Genomic DNA, 17771 nt, shown 5'->3' on the forward strand with positions numbered 1-17771 from the left:
ATCTGCATGCACATAATCCAAAATGCAGTTTGAAGTAGTAGGAGTTGGGTAAGAGGAGGAAGGAAAATGCACCTTGTGTTGTTTTCCTAAAATGCAGTCATCACAGAAGTTTAAAGCAGAAGGTTTTTCATGTAGAAAATCATTTTTATTCAATATCTCAAGTCTTTTAAAACTAATATGACCTAGTATGCCATAGGTCAGACTTGTTTTTCGTGGAAACATTTCCAAAAAAAGAATCATATTTAACTGTGGATAAATTCAAATTTTTTCTTTTTACAACTTTAAAAATGGTTAATGAACCCTTGGATATTTTCATGACCCCCTTACCCCATTTCCCTTCCAACCCTTCTTCCTCTAGGGCTGAATATGATATCAAATTATGAGCAAGGTCTAGGACATATCTAATATTTTTTCGGGTAATTTTTGAACCATTTTCAAAAGTAAGACATACATCACCATAGCCAAGAACATGACATAATTTATGATTAGCCATTGACACTGATCCTAATTTTTCAGGTTGAAAATTCATCAAAATTTCTTTGTAAGGAGTCATATGAAAGGTATAGCCGGAATCAACAAGCCATTCAAATTTATTCAAAGAGTTCTCAACAAAATTAATATCAGAAACCATATACACTTCATCTGAAGTTTCTTCAGTAACATTAGCATAATCATTGTGAGAATTCTTTTTGGGTTTCTGACAATCTTTTATAAAATGACCTCTACCCCCACAATTATAACACCTAAAGTTCTTTTTAGTGTTTTTATCATCATTCGTTTTATTATTGTTGTTATTACGATATTTAGTCCTAGAAGGACTTCTACCCCTGCTTCTACTACGACTCTTACTATGTTTTTTGAATTTAAAATTATTGTTATTATTTCTAGATTTAGATCTACCTCTTACAAAATTCACTTCATTATTACTGGAACTAGAAACATTTGATTTCAAATCTATTTCTTTGCTTTTTAAACCACTAATTTTAGTATCTAAACTCACATTATCTCTACCATTAATTGTTGCTTTAACATCACCATAGGATTCTGGAATAGCATTTAACAGAACTATAGGTGTATAATCATCAATATTTTTATCTCCAGTAAGTTTAATATCTTGAATTAACTTAGTAAAATCATCAAGATTTTCTTCAATATTTTTAGAAAGATCAAGCTTATATCTAAAGAATTTTTTCAAAAGAAATAATTTACTAGGAAGTGATTTTTCAGTAAAAAGTTCCTCCAATTTATTCCAAAGATCTTTTGCAGTATTTTGGTTTCCAACTTTTCGAATCACAGAATCAGACAAATTCAAAATGATAGAAGAATAAGCATACTCATCATTTTCAAGCCATTTTTCTTTAGATATATTTTCAGAATATTTTCCATCTATAGCTTTAAATATTTTTTGTTGTATTAAAATGCCTTTAATCTTTTGTTGCCAGATAGAAAAATCAGATTTACTATCAAAGTGTTGCAAGTTATAACTAGCCATTATCAATAGATAACAGAAAATCAACAGATCACATAATATCAACAAGTGGCAGAAAATAAAACAGAGGAGTAAAAACAGATATAACTGGGACCTTGACTGTCCCTCAAGCCAGATACTCGACGGCTTCTAGAGTCCGACCAGGTGAGGACAACAGTAAAGGATTGGGGTACTGTGACTGTGAAAAAAATAAAGGAGTTAGGGTTAGAAAGATATTACCGTTTGTGGCGTTTTTAGAGCCAGAGACTCAACCTAGGGCTCTGATACCACTGTGAGGAATAGATCGTTCTCCAGCAATAGTACAATACAAAAAATTAACATAAACTTTACAAATTATTACAAGCCTTTCTATAACAAATTACAATGATCCTATAAATAAAAAATAAGGATACAATAACCAAATCAGGAAACTGTAAAAGAAGAGAGGAAGGGGACATATAACAGTTTCAGATAATGGATCAGAAGCCAAAGACCCAAAGCCTACAGAGGCCAAAGGCCACAACCTTTCTTACGGTTGTTCGAATCACACAAAAGCCACTAAGGCTTTCAGACCACAAAGGTTCCACAGAAATCCACCAAGGAATCACCACAAAGGCTTTAAACAAGAACCACAAAGGTTTTGCCACAGAGGTTTTAGAGTACTTCAGAGAAGGGAGGAAGAAAACAGAGGTATGAACTTAGTGTGTTAACCATGAACCAACACGAACCAGCCATTTAAAGAGGCTGGCAATTAATGGTCCATTAACAATCATTTCTGGAGAAGTGAAGAGCACAGAAGACAAAGGGGTTGGGGAGGACCCAAAGGGTCGTCTGGGAAGAGGAAGGAAAGCAGACGGCGAATTAGGGGTGAGGGGAAATTATGGTTAAGAAATGAGTGAAAGGGGTTAAATATAAAGCAATCGGGTCAAACCTTTCATGGGCCGGGTTGGTGGATAAGTGGGACAATGGGCCTAAGTGGATTCGGCCTTCCAGTAAGAAAGGCCCAGCCAATGGTTTGGGCCATATTTCTTTACACTTCTATTAGTCCAATCAAATTTTTACGAGTAGGGCTTCCAGTATAACATAATCGAACAGATCCAAAGTGCACTATTTCAAGTAAAAAAAGTTCAAATAGCTAATACCACCCTATTATATTTATTAATATATTTTTAAAAATGATATTGCATAGCACTATATATATATATGTATTAATCTAAGTATATAAAACGAAAAGTGGGAGGTTTATTAGTTTGATTTTTTTTTTTCTTTTCTGAACTTTACTTTTTCTCTCTCTTTCTTAAAAAAGAAAAAAAGAAATTAAAGGGGTTTCTTAGTAAACTCAACCCAATCAATACAAATCATTTTAAGTGGTTACATTATGTAATAGATTAGTAGAAAAAAGTCCTTGGGCTTAGCATGCATTTAGACTTAGTATTAGGAAGTTGTAAAGCAACGCAGAGGATTCCATGATTCTACGACTTAGGTCTTTGAGCAATGCAAGTCCCGAGGCCAACTAATTATGACATCCCAGATAAACAACCTCCCACGGATTTTAATTTCTTTTCTAGATATTGGCAGTCATCAAATTTTAATCAACACTATCCTTACATTTGAATTTGTATTTTAAGGTAATTTAAAATATTTTAAAATAAATGGTATAGGTTTGATGTTGGAATTTGGGAGACAAAAATCACTGTTAATTATCAAATTATATATTTTTTATATATAAATATTTTATGTTTAATATTATATTTTTAGAAGACAAACATTACTATTTATTGTCAAATTATGTCTGTTTTATATTATATAAATATAAATATATATATATATATTATATAGAAAGTTGAAAAACAAAAAAAACCATAAATAAAATGTAAAAACACAAAAACAAACATTGAGCGTATTTTATCTTGTAGAAAAGTACAAAAACATAAATCCAAACAATGCCTATGTTTTCCGCATTTTAAATTACTAATCAAGCTCTTAATATTAATCTTTCATTAGATAAGATTTAAAATTCGAGTTCCATAATCCATTCATTTACTTCACCATTTACTTCTAGATTTATACTTAACATAAACAACCCTTCTTTTTTGGATAATTGCACACACACTTACTCGAAATGACAACACCATTTATACAAAAATCACCACTTTTATTTGAAAAAATACACATACACTCTTTAAAAACATAAACAGACTCAACACATTACACAAACTAGCCATTTATTTATCGGGTCATTGATAGTTTCTATAATTATATAAAAAACACGAGTAATTTATATAACTATACTATAAATGAAAAATATAAATATAATTAATCCTTTTGATTAATAACACTTGGTAAATGATTCGATTTGAGTCTTTAGAATTAGTTCCATAGCTCCAATATCACTCTTGGGAAAGTAAATGTACTGTCTGTTGTTATGAGAGGCAGAGGAATGAGAGCCCTTGACTTGAACCTTAAGACTGTACAACATCATAAATCTGACACAGGAATCTCTAACACATTGGTCCCATGATTCTTTCCCTGATTTTTCTCTTTTTTTTTAGAATTAGTTTCATAACTCCTTTTTTTTTTTCTTCTTCTTGAATTGGTGAACTACAATTTAATGTAAAATTAATTGGGTATAGGGTTAAGATTTCAAAATGTTAAAAGAGAGTTTTGCATTATTGACACCACAGTTCATGTGTGTATATATTTAAATTTTTATTACTAAAGGAATGAAAGATGAGGAAAATAAAATAATTAATTGATTAAAATTGATAAAAATAAATTAATTTTAAGTATATATGAATAAAAGTTTATTGACAAATCGAACTAATTAATTAAAATAAGGATAAATTACAGTCACTTTCCTTGAGGTTCTGCATAATCAGAAATACCTTTTCATTGTGTAATAACAAACTCATTTTGTTAGGATTTCAGCTAATTTGTATGGTGAAGCGTCTAAAATGTTCTCTTGAATTATGAATTATAATTTTTATATACTTTTAAAAATTTTATAAAATATTTTTATTAACTAATATTCTTAATAAATTATTTCCTTTACCCATCCTTAACTTTTATTTTATATATTTTTTAAAAAAACTTAGCAAGAATAAAATAATAATTTTTACCTCACCGTCTAAAGACTATATAATTATTTTTTATTTGAAGGGTATTTATAATTTTTTAAATAATAATAAATTATTCATAATTATATCAAATATCAAGTGAGATAACTTTAATATACTCTTAAAAGAAGTTATTTTTTGTGGAAAGAACTACTTTGATTGGGAGCGAATTCATATTTTATCATGGTATGTAGTTATTCTAAAAAGCTAAAAATTTAATTAATATACATCAATTTTATAAACTCCAAATTTTATGAGATATATAAAACTGTGGAAATTAGTTTGATAAATTAAATTAGTTTAATTGATTGAGGGCTATTTGTACGTTATATTACTCCCATATAACATTCTATATATTACGTAAATTTCAAATGATATTAATCAAGTTTTATTATAGCCCATTAATCTTCAAATTTTAAAAATCACATATATGAATTATAAAATAATAAATACATATCCTATCATCATTATTATTACTTTTATTTATCTTCTTTTGTCCTCATTATTCGATACACTTATTAAATATACCAGTAATTAAATAACGATCATATGTCTTATGTTTTTTTGAAATAAAAAGTATATCGCAATTATCTATATACCAACTGATTAAATTATACTTCGACTAGCTTCATAATCAACTCTTCATGTCCATCCTTTTAAATATAATTATAAATTATATATATTGATATTAATATTTTTACTTATAAACATTACATTTGAATAAATTAAATATCTATACATAAAAAAAAATACTATAATATTTATCGAAAATGGACGGACCACAAGATGTATTTTCACCCAGATATTTGGGCAAAGTGCATGGGGCATATAAGCTAGGCAAGTTATCAAAAAATAGGTAGGCTAGTAGCTCTAGAAGCAGGCCAAGTGGCCATGAAATGTGTGAAAACAAGCTACGTATAAGCTAGGCCTCTTGACCAAACAAACCCTATAAAAAGATTATAAGCTCAGCTTCCAAGGTGTAATCAAGGACATTGTCTAAACACATATATATATATATAAAGAAAATAAAAGAGATAGTAAATCTAAGGAGTAAGAGTTGGCATTGTCAGTTGCTAGCTCAAGCCAGTCATATCTTTATTATTATTTTATATTATTTGTATTAAAATAAAATGAACAGTACTCAGAATGTATACAAACAAAAGTAAAGTTAAAATACATAAAGCTGTAAAACTAAAATACATGCCTTAAGGTACAAATCATGAGCCTTACAAGGTAAGTTTGGATAGCATTATTTTGGTAAAATTTTTAAATTATTTGGAAACCAGTAAAGAGGAGATTTAAATTAAGTATATGTAGCTCTCTACCAATTTTTATAAATTTTTGATAAAATTGTAAATAGTTGTGTTTTCAAAATTAATAATTTTATTTTTTTTATTTTTAATTTTATTTTCAAACGCTCTCAAATTTTACTATTATATAACGCTATACTACTTTCTCAATAATTTATTTTCATTATAAAAATAGAAGTTATTGCAACATCCTTGTAATAATGTTGGAGTTCAATTTTTTTAAGTAAATAAAAGACGGTTAGATACATATTTATTTTGTATTTGTTTGTCATAAATTGGATGGAAAAACAGTGGAACATAATTTGTTTTAATAATATATATATATATATATTGTGATTTCTGCAAATATAGATTTTGAATGTTTAAAAAGCAACCCGTGTAAGAAAATGAAGAAGTCAACTTGGACATTCATTCAAAATTTCAATTTTCAAACACCACTTGTGTGGTTGTGCAAGATTTCCTGATTTTCTTTTACCGTATGTATGTATGTAACTTTCTTGAAAATGGGTAATTTGTAAGAAGAGGCATAATAAAGAATAAAAGTAATAATTAACAGTGTATCATCATCATCACTGTAATGGTTTAAGAATTTTTAACAAGTAGCAGTGGCGGTGGTTACTGGTTAATGATCAAGAGCTCTCTTTTTGATGCAAGGCGTGGGTATAAATGCAGCATCTTTCCTAATAAGCTTTCCTTTTTCACTTGCCTAAAATGACCCATTTATTTCTTGTTTCTTTCTCCATCTCATTTACTCTCTCTCTCTGTGCTCCCTGATCTTGTTTTTCCTCTCTCCCTCTCTCTCTCTTCTTTTATTGTTTGCTTGAATAGCTGAGTTTCACAGTACAGTACATAACAGCCTCAACTTTGAACAATAATAAGGTCCCAGAAATTCAAAACCTTTTTTTTTTCTTGATGGGCTGTTGAAAACAGTACAGAAGTTCTTAAAGGTAGCCCACAATCTGAAAAATGGTATCTTTTTATGCCTTTCCTTCTGTTTCTTCAGAGTACTTACTGGAATCCTTTCTTTCCCTCACAGACCATAGGGTTTTGTTCTTGAATGAGTGTGTGAGTGGCATTTATGATGCTGAAATAATGTTTCTGCTTCTATTGACTGGGGTCTGACCGCTTTCTTGAGGTCTTTATTGGACTGGGGGTGTGTTTTTTTCTGGCATTAATGGCCTTTTGGTGCTTTAATTTCAGTGGAGTGCTTTGGAAATAGTTGTAGCAGTAGTGTTGTGGTGGCATTTCGTTACATGTTTTTGGTGTTCTGCGTGCTGTTTCTCTACAATTAATGAACAGTGAAATTGGAGTGAGTTATTAATTTCACCTGTTCAGCTGTTTCTGAAAGAGTTCTTTTTAATATTTGAGCTTATTTGTCTAAGAAAATTGTAGCTGACTCCTTCTAAAGTTTGTCTCTTGTGGTTGAATTCCTACTTGTTTCAGCTAGTGAATGATAGTATCATATCTTGCATATTGTTGTTCTGAATTTTGTAGTTGTTGATTCATATCAAAGGAGAGTGAAAACCTTCTTGTGGGGTGGTTGATTGGCTTATTTGCTTGTTGCTCAGGGTGTTTCTTGATTCTTAGAAGGATTGCTTGGAGTTGTAATTAGTACACTGGCTGGCTGTTTTTCGAGCTCTTGTATGAGAAAAAGATGGATATGGCTGGAAAGGATAGTAATATTGAGCCACGGAAGGGGAATGACGAACTTGTAAACTATCATGGACCGAATATGACTTCAGACTGGCAAGTTAATGGAAATCACCTAACGAATTCGACCATTGAAATGATTTCAATGGGCAGCTCAATTGGGGAGTCCTCTGCTCGTCCCTCTGCCCATTTTTGCCCTCCAGCTTGGGACCAGCCTATCAATGGACGAAGTTTAGGCTACTCTGATGTGAATGTCCGAAACGATGCTAGTACTTCAAGTAGCCATGGCCCTGTTAGAGCTGACATGGGTTGGACATCAAATTCAATGTTGAGAGGGGGTATGTTTCTACCAACTGTCCCTGGGCTGCTTCCTCAGAACTTACCTCACTTTCCAGCTGATTCGGCTTTCATTGAAAGAGCAGCAAGGTTTTCATGCTTCAGTGGAGGGAATTTTGGTGGAGTGATGAATCCTTTTGGTGCGCCTGGCCCGATAAATCCTTATTCACGGGGCTTGGGACCGATGCAAGGGCCGGATGAGATTTTTGGAGGAAATGGATTGAGACCGCTGCCTGGAATGCAGAGCCAAGGACATGAAACGGACGTGACTGAAGTTAGCAAAGAGGCTTCACTACCTGGGAGGAAGCCTGGAAATGAAGGGAGCCCGTCCAAGAATGAGAAGAAAAGTGAAAGTTTATTGCACTCTCATGATGAAGCAAAACATGGAGTTGGTGTGTCAGGTAATGAGTCAGATGAGGCGGAATTTAGTGGCCGTGGTGGCCAAGAGGAGTTGAATGGGCCAGCTGTGGAGTCTTCTGGTAAAGGGCTCGGCTCTAAGAGGAGGAAGAGAGTCGGACAGGTTCGACATTGTTCAATCATCTGTCAATTTGACGGATCCCGATAATTTTATTTAGTGTTAGTTACTTCCATAGTACAAAAACATAGTCATTCTTTCGTAATTGACTCAATTGTCTTGCCGTTCCAGGATACTGAACATGATGAAAATAATGAAGCCCCACGGCCATCTATTGATATGGCGAAAGGAATGGCGGAAACTAAAGAAAAGGGTGATCGAAACCCAACTTCAATCAGTAAGCCTGGTGGCAAGCATGGTAAGCAGAGTTCTCAAGGCTCAGATCCACCCAAGGAAGAATACATACACGTTAGAGCACGAAGAGGTCAGGCTACAAACAGCCATAGTCTTGCTGAAAGGGTAATACTCTTGTGAACGTTTCTTCCCAGGAAGATCATTCTTAACGTTGTCAAAATATAGCGCATTGAGCGTCAATTCATTTCTTGAATTTGAATTATTCATTGATAATGTAGGTGAGAAGGGAGAAGATTAGTGAAAGGATGAAATTCCTTCAGGATCTTGTGCCTGGTTGCAGCAAGGTATGTAGTGTTAATTTAGGGTCCTTATTAGCTAGGACGGCAAGGTGTAATTGACCCCAGATATCTTTTTCTCATCAGGTCACTGGAAAAGCTGTTATGCTTGATGAAATCATCAATTATGTGCAATCACTACAGCGGCAAGTTGAGGTATTGATAAGTACTCCCAGTTCTTCTGTTGTTATTCAACTTTCATGCTACCTGGATGAGTTTTTTTGCATATTACGTCGTTCTTCAACGGTGAGACCTTCTGTCAGGATTTATCACATAAGAAAGGAAGTAGTACTAATTTTCCAGGAGGGCATTCTGTTATATGTGATTTTCATGAGTGCAAGGGTCTCTTGAATTCGTTGATATACAGTTTAGTCATTTATTCTATTTTTTAGCCTACAATTCTGATCCTTTTTCTGCTTCCATTCAAGTAAAAAGATCGTTAATATAAGTGCATTTCTACTCTGTTTCAGTTCCTGTCAATGAAGCTCGCAACAGTGAATCCTCGGCTGGACTTCAATATCGAAGGATTTCTAGCTAAAGATGTAAGAATATGCCTCACCCTTCACGACCAGCATGATTATCAACCAATAATATAATTCCAATTCCGTGTTTTTCTAATATAATTAACTAAATGACCACAGATCCTACAATCTAGAGCTGGTATGTCATCTTCACTTGCTTTTCCACCCGATATGACTCTGCCTTTTGCACCACTTCATCCATCGCAGCCTGGACTGATCCAGGCAGGTCTTCTCAGCAACTCTTCTGAAACTCTACGAAGGCCTATAAGTCTCCAATCCCCCGCTATCAGTGGAGGGTTCAAAGAACCTACATCTCAAGTAAGTTTCATCAATTTATAGTATTCTTTCTATCGGATATATGGTATAAAATTCTTGACTCTATTTGTCGCGAATCATATGCAGGGACCCAATGTATGGGAAGATGAACTTCACAATGTCGTTCACATGGGATTCAACTCATCTGCTCCTCTAAATACCCAAGATTTAAGTGGTATATCAGATACCGTCGCATCCAACTTTATTTGCTCTCAGAAGTTCTTAAGCTGAGTGCAGTTTCCTTACTGTTTTCCCAGGTTCTCTACCACCAGGCCATATGAAAGCTGAACCCTGATTTCCTCTGTTTTCCTATCATCGTTCGTAGCTCCTTCCATGCCATCGTTGAAAGTCCATATTGTGGGATAACAAATCAAGTTATGTACATTCCTTGTGTCAGCCCGGACAAAGATTCGAGTTTACCTATTCCTTATCCAAGAGCTTAACCCCTGCCTGGCATTCCAACTCTTGCACATATTACAGTGAAGTCTGGGGGGCAAATACGTAGCACTGGGAGCAACAACTGTTACCCTGCAAGTCCATAGGAGTCCACCATGCTGATAATTTTGGCCCAGAATCGAGCAGCAGCTGACATATTGATTGAAGGAGATGGGGAACGACATCGGTCCAAAGTATAAATTTCAGTAGTAGATGAGAGAAGATGGAGGTTTATGTTGCATTCTTGATTTAATGTAGGGAGATCACCTATTATTCTTATTCAATCTTATGGCAAATGCTTCTGAAGAACTTTGTGCATGCAGAGAAATGGGCAGAAGTTCTATTATAGATATTCTTGTGGTTTATAGCCTTTGATGCGGCTGTCAATTTCTCCTACTCAACTACCTCTTTCTGTTCTTGTATAGTGTTTCACCAATTTTAAAATAAGCAAAATCTTTAATTAATTAACAAGAATTCCTGTTTTTTATAGGTTGAGTCATAAATTTAACATCCCAACACGGTTTGACTTGGTATTTCCAAAATTTATTAAAATATAGGGTGAATTACATCGAGTATCATTGGAATTAGAATTAAATATACAAATATATATATATATATATATTTGTAAAATTATAAGTACATTTTTTAACTTATAATTTGTAATTATAAGTGTATTTTTTATTTATTGATAAAAAAAATACACAAATGCCCTCCATTTAAAATTAACATTTCCTCTTAAAGTGTATCTATAATTTTTTAAAATATAATAATTTTGTATCGTTGAACTTAATATTAAGGGTGTAAATGTATTTTATTATAAATATATTTTTACTTTAAAACAAAAATCAATATAAAAATAAAAAAAACTGAAATTAATAAAATAACCTAAAATAAAAATAAGGAAAAATTACACCACTCTTTTATGAGGCTTGGTGAAATTATATTTAAATTCTACATGGTTTGAGAAATTATATTTAGTACTTTTAATGTTTATTTTCGTCCAACAAAAAAAAATTTCTGTTAGTTAAATTCATCAAATTTTCTGGTACTAAAAAAGATTGAATGAAAAAATTCATATTTACCCTATGATTGGCTTATTACAGACTTATTGTAGGTCCAACAAATTTTTTTCTACCCAAACTACCTTTACACGTTTTCATATGCTAATGCATGGAGATATATCTTTATCCTTATAAGAATAGTTTGATTAGAAAATATTTATTTGACTTTTAATAAGTCAATAATAAATTAATTAGATGTATTTTCATTTCTTTTTTACTAATATAATCAAATTCAATGAATTTTAACTTTGAAGGGTTCTATTTAAATAAGTGTTAAAAATACTGAATATAATTTATTGAACCGGCGGAGATTCTATGTATAGTTAACTAGTTATATTAAATTAGTAGTTGTGGCACACACTATGTGTGTGTAAATTTTATAGTACTATTTAAAATAAAATATTTTAAAGATATTTATCATTTAATAAAGTATATACAAATTGATAATAAATTTATAATAAAATATTGTTAATAAGAGATGCATAAAAAGAAAAAAGGAGGAAGTAAATATAAAAGATAGTGGGAGAGTGGGGAGTTATAAGAGAAATAAAAATATGAAAAAAAAACCTAAAAAAGAGTGGCAACTCCGGTTTTGTTTGCGAGAGGAACTGCACTCTTCCCGCCAAGACAACCTTCGGACAACGGTATGTCCATCATTTCCAATTACTATTGTGCATTACTGAAACGATGCTGCGAAAGCCAGAATTTGAAGCAAGCGAAACAACTCCACGCACACATTATCAGAAGCCTGGCCGAACCGGAAACGTTCTTGCTAAACAATCTTATCAAGGGTTACTACAAGCTTAACAACATGACATTCGCACGCAGGGTGTTCGATGAAATGCGCAGACCGAACCTTTTCTCGTGGAACACCATACTCTCTGCTTACTCGGAACAAGGGGATGTTACGAAGATGCAAGAGATATTTAATTTGATCCCAAATAAAGATGGGGTTTCCTGGAACTTGGTTATTTCGGGGTTTGTGAAGTGTGGGTTGAGTGAGAAGGCTTTAGAGGCTTACAAATTGATGCTAAGACATGGGTTGGAGAATTTAAACAGAATAACGCTTTCTACAGTAATTATAATGCTATCAAAAAAGGGTTGGGTAGAATTTGGTGGGGTTATTCATGGGCAAATAGTGAAATGCGGTTTCGAGTCGTATGTTTTCGTTGGGAGTCCTTTAGTAGATATGTATGCAAAATGTGGTCTCATAAGTGAGGCAAAACGAGTGTTTGATGAGTTGCCTGAGAGAAATTTGGTTATGTACAATACGATGCTTATGGGTTTCTTGAGGTGTGGGATGGTGGAAGATTCATACGGTTTGTTTGGGTGTATGACTGAGAAGGATTCAATTTCTTGGACTACAATGATTACTGGGCTAACGCAGAATGGAATGAACCAAGAAGCACTAGATTTATTTCGAGACATGAGGTCCAAGGGATTGAATATGGATCAATTTACTTTTGGAAGCATTTTGACTGCTTGTGGAGGCCTTTTGGCATCAAAGGAAGGGAAGCAGATTCATGCATATATTACAAGAACAGATCATATGGATAATGTTTTTGTAGCCAGTGCACTTCTTGATATGTACTCGAAGTGTAGAGACATCAAGAATGCAGAGACAGTTTTTAGGAAGATGAGATACAAAAACATTGTTTCTTGGACTGCCATGTTAGTAGGTTATGGTCAGAATGGGTACAGCGAGGAAGCTGTTCGGATTTTTTGTGAGATGCAGAGAAATGGAGTTGATCCAGATTATTTCACTTTAGGTAGCGTGATAAGCTCCTGCGCAAATCTAGCCAGCTTGGAAGAGGGAGCTCAATTTCATGGTCAAGCATTGGTGTCAGGATTGATTTCCTTTATTACTGTCTCCAATGCACTTGTAACCCTGTATAGTAAATGTGGGAACATCGAAGAGTCCCACCGATTGTTCAATGAAATTAAACTGAAGGATGAAGTGTCTTGGACTGCATTAGTTTCAGGCTATGCCCAGTTTGGAAAGGCTAATGAAACAATTAATTTATTTGAGGAAATGTTGGCTTATGGTCTTCAACCCGATGGAGTTACTTTTGTTGGGGTTCTTTCTGCGTGCAGTAGGGCTGGGTTTGTTGAGAAAGGCCGTCAGTATTTTGCATTAATGGTGGATAAATATGGAATTAGGCCAGTTCTTGATCACTACACTTGCATGATTGATCTATTCAGCCGAGCTGGACGGTTGGAAGAAGCAAAGAACTTCATACTAAAAATGCCTTACCTTCCTGATACAATTGGTTGGGCCACACTGCTGAGCTCATGTAGAACTCGTGGTAATATGGAAATAGGAAAATGGGCTGCAGAATCTCTTCTGGAATTAGACCCGCAAAACTCTGCTGGCCATGTGTTGCTTGCAAGCATGTATGCTGCGAAAGGCAAATGGGATGAGGTAGCTCAATTAAGAAGAGGAATGAGACATAAGGGTGTCAGAAAGGAGCCAGGATGTAGTTGGATTAAGTATAAGAACAAAGTACACATTTTCACTGCTGATGACAAGTCAAGCCTATACTCCAATCAGATATATGAAGAGTTAGAAAAGTTGAACTGTAGAATGATAGAGGAAGGATATGTGCCTGACATGAAATCTGTTCTGCATGATGTTGAGGAGTCGGAGAAACTAAAGATGCTGAACCATCACAGTGAAAAACTTGCTATTGCATTTGGCTTGATCTTTATTCCTCCTGGACTACCCATAAAAGTGGTTAAAAACCTTCGCGTATGTGATGATTGCCATAATGCAACAAAAATCATTTCAAAGATCACCCAGAGAGAAATTCTTGTCAGAGATGCTGTACGTTTCCATTTATTTAACCATGGAATTTGTTCTTGTGGAGACTTTTGGTAGGGCTCTTAACAGTGTGATAAAAGGTGTCAGCGTCTGGAGCCACCAAATGCACCATGATGCTGACCTAACGGTGAGATATTACATACATTTGGGAAATGAGAATATGAGTCAGTATTCTGCTATGTTCAATTCATTTTGCTTGGAAGAATAATTTATCTTTCGAGCGAAATGAATCTCCCTGTAATATTTGCAGAAACCAACAGGGGGAATTTCCAAGCTTGTAAACAGCTGGCAATATATTCTTGTTCTTTCTCTAATTCTCATTACTATTTCATAATATTATACGCAAATTCAGAGGGCATATCCCATACTCAGTTTTGATTGGGTGTAGATGGAATACAACATATAAGTCTTTACTTGACCTTTTCTTTTATTTTTCATTTTTCACTGGTGATCATAAAAATGTTTCTTGCATGCCAGGGATACTCATGTTATGCAGTACAATGAACTTCTGTAATAAATCTCTACTGTGCTCGAATAATCTAATACAATAGAAAGAACAAATACATTGATTCAACGTAAAAGAATTCCGCCCGATAGAGGATTATCATAACTACAAGCAAATTACAAATAATGGTATTAAAACTTGGAGATCATGGGATAGAAAGTCATATTAAGGACTGGTATGCTGGCAAAAGCCAAATTGTACTCCTGAAAATTGAGTCATTTTTCATATTCTTCTTGAATTGATGATTTAGTCGACTCTAACTGGTTCTGTTGTGGGTTCTGCAGAAAATGAAATGGAGCTCATGATGATGAATCTTTGGGCAGGACCAGGAATTATGCTAATGGGCTAAAAGGTTTAAAGGCAACTACCTGAATGCGGTTGCAGATCTCTATGACCTCAGCATGTGGTGCCCAGTCGCCAAAGTTCCTCTCAATGAACTGGTAAGCAATCCCACTTTTTCCTCTACCAACAATGAAGAGTCCACCCTTGATCTCACCTTCACCCTTAAAATTTTGTTCTACTCCAATGGCCTTTGCTCGCTTGTAATTTGCAATTGCTCTTGGATTGAGTAGGAATCCAGATATGAACTTGTCTTTCAGTAGTTTCCCTCCACCAAGGGCCTTAAAAAATTCCTGGCGACCATCAAAGAGCACAACACCACCCCAGTACCTCGGCCAGAAGTCTTTTACCTGAAGTTAGATCTGTATCATTGAGCAGCCTTTTGCCATTTGCCATGGATAATAATCCAAGTGAAAATTTTACCTCTGATTCTATGTGCTCATGAAGAACTGCAAATAGTTGAATTCCTAGAGCATCAAATATAGGTTTCTTGGAGTACAGTTGATGAGCTTCAGCTCTGCACATGATGCACCTGGTTGCATAATATGGATATAGTCCAGATCATTTTCATAGGATATTCATTCTTACATGATAAAAGGCTAATCGTTTATCATTTTGATGGCACCGTCTCTCTTAAAGTTTCTCAATAGGTTAAGGTACAACTCTGTTTCTAATACATCGTTTGCAATTGTGGTTCTTTTTTTCCCCTGGAACAAGACCCCAGAAAGCACCGAGTTTTCTCTAGATTTAATATATCTTTAGCTTTATGCTTTCATTGTTTGCTTAGTTTCTATTATTCTGTTATAGTTGGAACTTATGGTGGCCATGGCTGTAACTAGTCTCCTCACATTTGAATTGGGGTCAAAATAAATAAGCAAGCAGAGACTCAAGTGTTTTCCGAGCATGAAAGGCTTGATCTAATGGAATACAGTTAACAAGAAAAGGTAATGCAGTATGTTCAAAAATTCATACCCCGGTCGACGGATGCAAACAAGTATAGCTGGTTTCTCTCGCCATAACTCTGAAGCCTTCATTGGAGGTGTCTTATTCTTAATCAGTCGTTCCATTCCAATCTTATATTCTGGAGTTAGTTTCTGAATGGAGACATTCTCAATAGCTGAATAAGGAGCGACATTCTCAACTATGGGGGGAGGTTGTACACAACCACATGCTCTAGGTTCTGCTGGCATTGCTGCTACAACTCCCTTAAAGACGTATCCATCTTTAATCTTGAAACTTGCTAAGGATTGTTCTAGAGAAAAATCAGACTGTGGGCTACTTCTCCCTGAATATCTTGTCATACTCTGAAGTTTTCTGGAATTAGCAGACGAGTTTGGACTCCTATATATGCTGCTATTTCTGGAGGCCAAGTTGTTTCGCCTTCTTGTTGGGACGGTATATAATGCTGGCAAAGGATCTGCAGCACATGTAGTGGTTCTGTCCATGAAACGAGCAATATGGCCTCTTTTCATTCCATACTGAGACGAAAGATCTGGAGTACTCAAGCTAAGAAGCTCAGGCAAACCTTTCCCTGAGGCCTCTAGCAGATCTCCATATTGCATCAATGCACGATCATGCAGATATGACCTAATTTCAAGTGCATCCTTGAACAGGAAAAGAAAAAGTGCTCAGACATTACGCTTACTCATGGCATATTTAATTTTGCAGATGTAGAGAGAACCGAAATGGGACAGATTGTTCATTACTGTAACATTTTCTGTGAAAACATTGTACCAGCAAAGGTGCAAAGCTTGGAACAAATTGATAAACTAGTTAGATGAACTTTTTTAAGCAACGTTCCTTTTGTTTGGGCAGAATAGAATCTTCTCCCGGTTGTGTGGATGACTATTAAAACCGAAGGTGATTACTGAAACTTAACTTATAAAAACTTGATGATGATGATCATAGCCATTATATTACTTTCTTTCTGGAAGTAACCTTGAGAAAGAATTTGACAGGAAAACCAACCTTCTGCTGGCGTGTCAGGCCGATCTCATCCATGTCTTCTGAATTCATTATCTTCAATGTTGGTACATCATCCCATCCTTCATCTAACAGCTTTGGTAACAATTCTCTGAGAGATCCATTCCCAACAAAATCTTCTATTGAGAAAGACGCCATCCTCTTGTACTGAGAAGAGTTCAACGGATCACCTTTCTGTATGCTGCTTGGTTGAATTGGATAAACCTCAGTTAATTATGATGTATAGAAGACAACATCCACCTGAACATTTAATATAGAGGTCTGAGAAGTAAATGCTTCCCATCCGGTAATGTCAATGATTGAATAATTTGTCTAAAGTTTGTCTCAGTCACTATGGTTTTAAGTTATCAACAAAGGATGATTTTGATTTTGCCTTGTTGCATGAAAGTAGGTACTTTTCGGTGTCGTATGTATGGTGATGCTTACCGAAAAGAAACCTTATTTAATCTTAATATAGAGCCATTTGGTGTGAAATAGCTATTCATGAGGTAAGCTCTACTAAATAAATATTATCTTAATCGCTTAATTGTTTTGATGAGATAATAATATATCTTTGTTTACACTTATTCCAAGCTCCAAGCTAAAGTACAAAAGCTATGGACAGCGGTTACATACTTCCTAAATAAAAACTGTATCCGCCTGCAACGATGACCCTTAGCCCTGTTTTTCTTATTTAAGCTTCATAATAAGTGGTAAGAATTTATCCAATTTTGCAAGCCTCTCCGTAGAAGATTCTTGCAGGCTTGGCGGTCGAACCCCATCATTTTTTGGTTCATTTTTCTGTTATTTATTGCATAGTTTATTGAAGAGAATCGACAATGTAATTTTTAAACTTTCCCGGTTTCAAGGTTTTGTTATAAGAAGTGC

At 34.4% G+C, this 17771-nt stretch overlaps 3 protein-coding genes across 13 annotated transcripts; 2 read left to right on the forward strand and 1 right to left on the reverse strand.

Annotated features, from left to right (window-relative positions):
- The first annotated feature begins 6582 nt into the window (after positions 1-6582).
- On the forward strand, positions 6583-10547 carry LOC105180241 (basic helix-loop-helix (bHLH) DNA-binding superfamily protein). 10 transcript variants are annotated; one of them, XM_088885894.1, is made up of 8 exons: positions 6583-6863; positions 7482-8400; positions 8527-8754; positions 8868-8933; positions 9012-9080; positions 9395-9466; positions 9566-9763; positions 9848-10547. In XM_088885894.1, the coding sequence occupies exons 2-8, from the start codon at positions 7549-7551 to the stop codon at positions 9989-9991; spliced, it is 1629 nt and encodes a 542-aa protein (XP_088742020.1). In that variant the 5' UTR covers positions 6583-6863; positions 7482-7548; the 3' UTR covers positions 9992-10547. The 10 variants fall into 10 exon arrangements, with proteins under 10 accessions (XP_088742020.1, XP_020547286.2, XP_020547280.2 ...); XM_020691627.2 differs by having other exon boundaries at positions 6583-6841; XM_020691621.2 differs by having other exon boundaries at positions 6584-6863; positions 7389-8400.
- A 1245-nt stretch (positions 10548-11792) lies between these two features.
- LOC105161777 (pentatricopeptide (PPR) repeat-containing protein) lies at positions 11793-16716 on the forward strand. 2 transcript variants are annotated; one of them, XM_011079592.3, is made up of 3 exons: positions 11793-14204; positions 14867-15022; positions 15729-16716. In XM_011079592.3, exon 1 carries the CDS (start codon positions 11903-11905, stop codon positions 14132-14134), a length of 2232 nt encoding a protein of 743 aa, XP_011077894.1. In that variant the 5' UTR covers positions 11793-11902; the 3' UTR covers positions 14135-14204; positions 14867-15022; positions 15729-16716. The 2 variants fall into 2 exon arrangements, with proteins under 2 accessions (XP_011077894.1, XP_088742056.1); XM_088885930.1 differs by lacking the exon at positions 15729-16716 and adding an exon at positions 15155-15290.
- LOC105162270 (uncharacterized) lies at positions 14584-17042 on the reverse strand. The gene is made up of 5 exons (XM_088885931.1): positions 16890-17042; positions 15894-16525; positions 15345-15453; positions 14951-15271; positions 14584-14860 (listed from the first exon to the last, which is right to left on the reverse strand). Exons 1-5 carry the CDS (start codon positions 17040-17042, stop codon positions 14798-14800), a joined length of 1278 nt encoding a protein of 425 aa, XP_088742057.1. The 3' UTR covers positions 14584-14797.
- Positions 17043-17771: the final 729 nt, after the last annotated feature.

Source organism: Sesamum indicum, linkage group LG1 (assembly GCF_026168435.1).
Source record: "Sesamum indicum cultivar Baizhima isolate 11 linkage group LG1, ASM2616843v1, whole genome shotgun sequence".
NCBI classification, from domain to species: Eukaryota; Viridiplantae; Streptophyta; class Magnoliopsida; order Lamiales; family Pedaliaceae; genus Sesamum; species Sesamum indicum.

What these genes read in the sequence shown, in the direction of transcription:
- LOC105162270 (XM_088885931.1), bottom strand. Translation starts at nt 17,042, where the DNA reads ATGGCGTCTTTCTCAATAGAAGATTTTGTTGGGAATGGATCTCTCAGA. An exon ending in GCCTGACACGCCAGCAGAAG is followed by an intron (nt 16,526 to 16,889) that starts GTTGGTTTTCCT and finishes TTCCTGTTCAAG; the next exon opens with GATGCACTTGAAATTAGGTC. An exon ending in GTTTGCATCCGTCGACCGGG is followed by an intron (nt 15,454 to 15,893) that starts GTATGAATTTTT and finishes TTATGCAACCAG; the next exon opens with GTGCATCATGTGCAGAGCTG.
- LOC105161777 (XM_011079592.3), top strand. Translation starts at nt 11,903, where the DNA reads ATGTCCATCATTTCCAATTACTATTGTGCATTACTGAAACGATGCTGC.
- LOC105180241 (XM_088885894.1), top strand. Translation starts at nt 7,549, where the DNA reads ATGGATATGGCTGGAAAGGATAGTAATATTGAGCCACGGAAGGGGAAT. An exon ending in GGAGGAAGAGAGTCGGACAG is followed by an intron (nt 8,401 to 8,526) that starts GTTCGACATTGT and finishes TTGCCGTTCCAG; the next exon opens with GATACTGAACATGATGAAAA. An exon ending in TTGTGCCTGGTTGCAGCAAG is followed by an intron (nt 8,934 to 9,011) that starts GTATGTAGTGTT and finishes TTTTCTCATCAG; the next exon opens with GTCACTGGAAAAGCTGTTAT.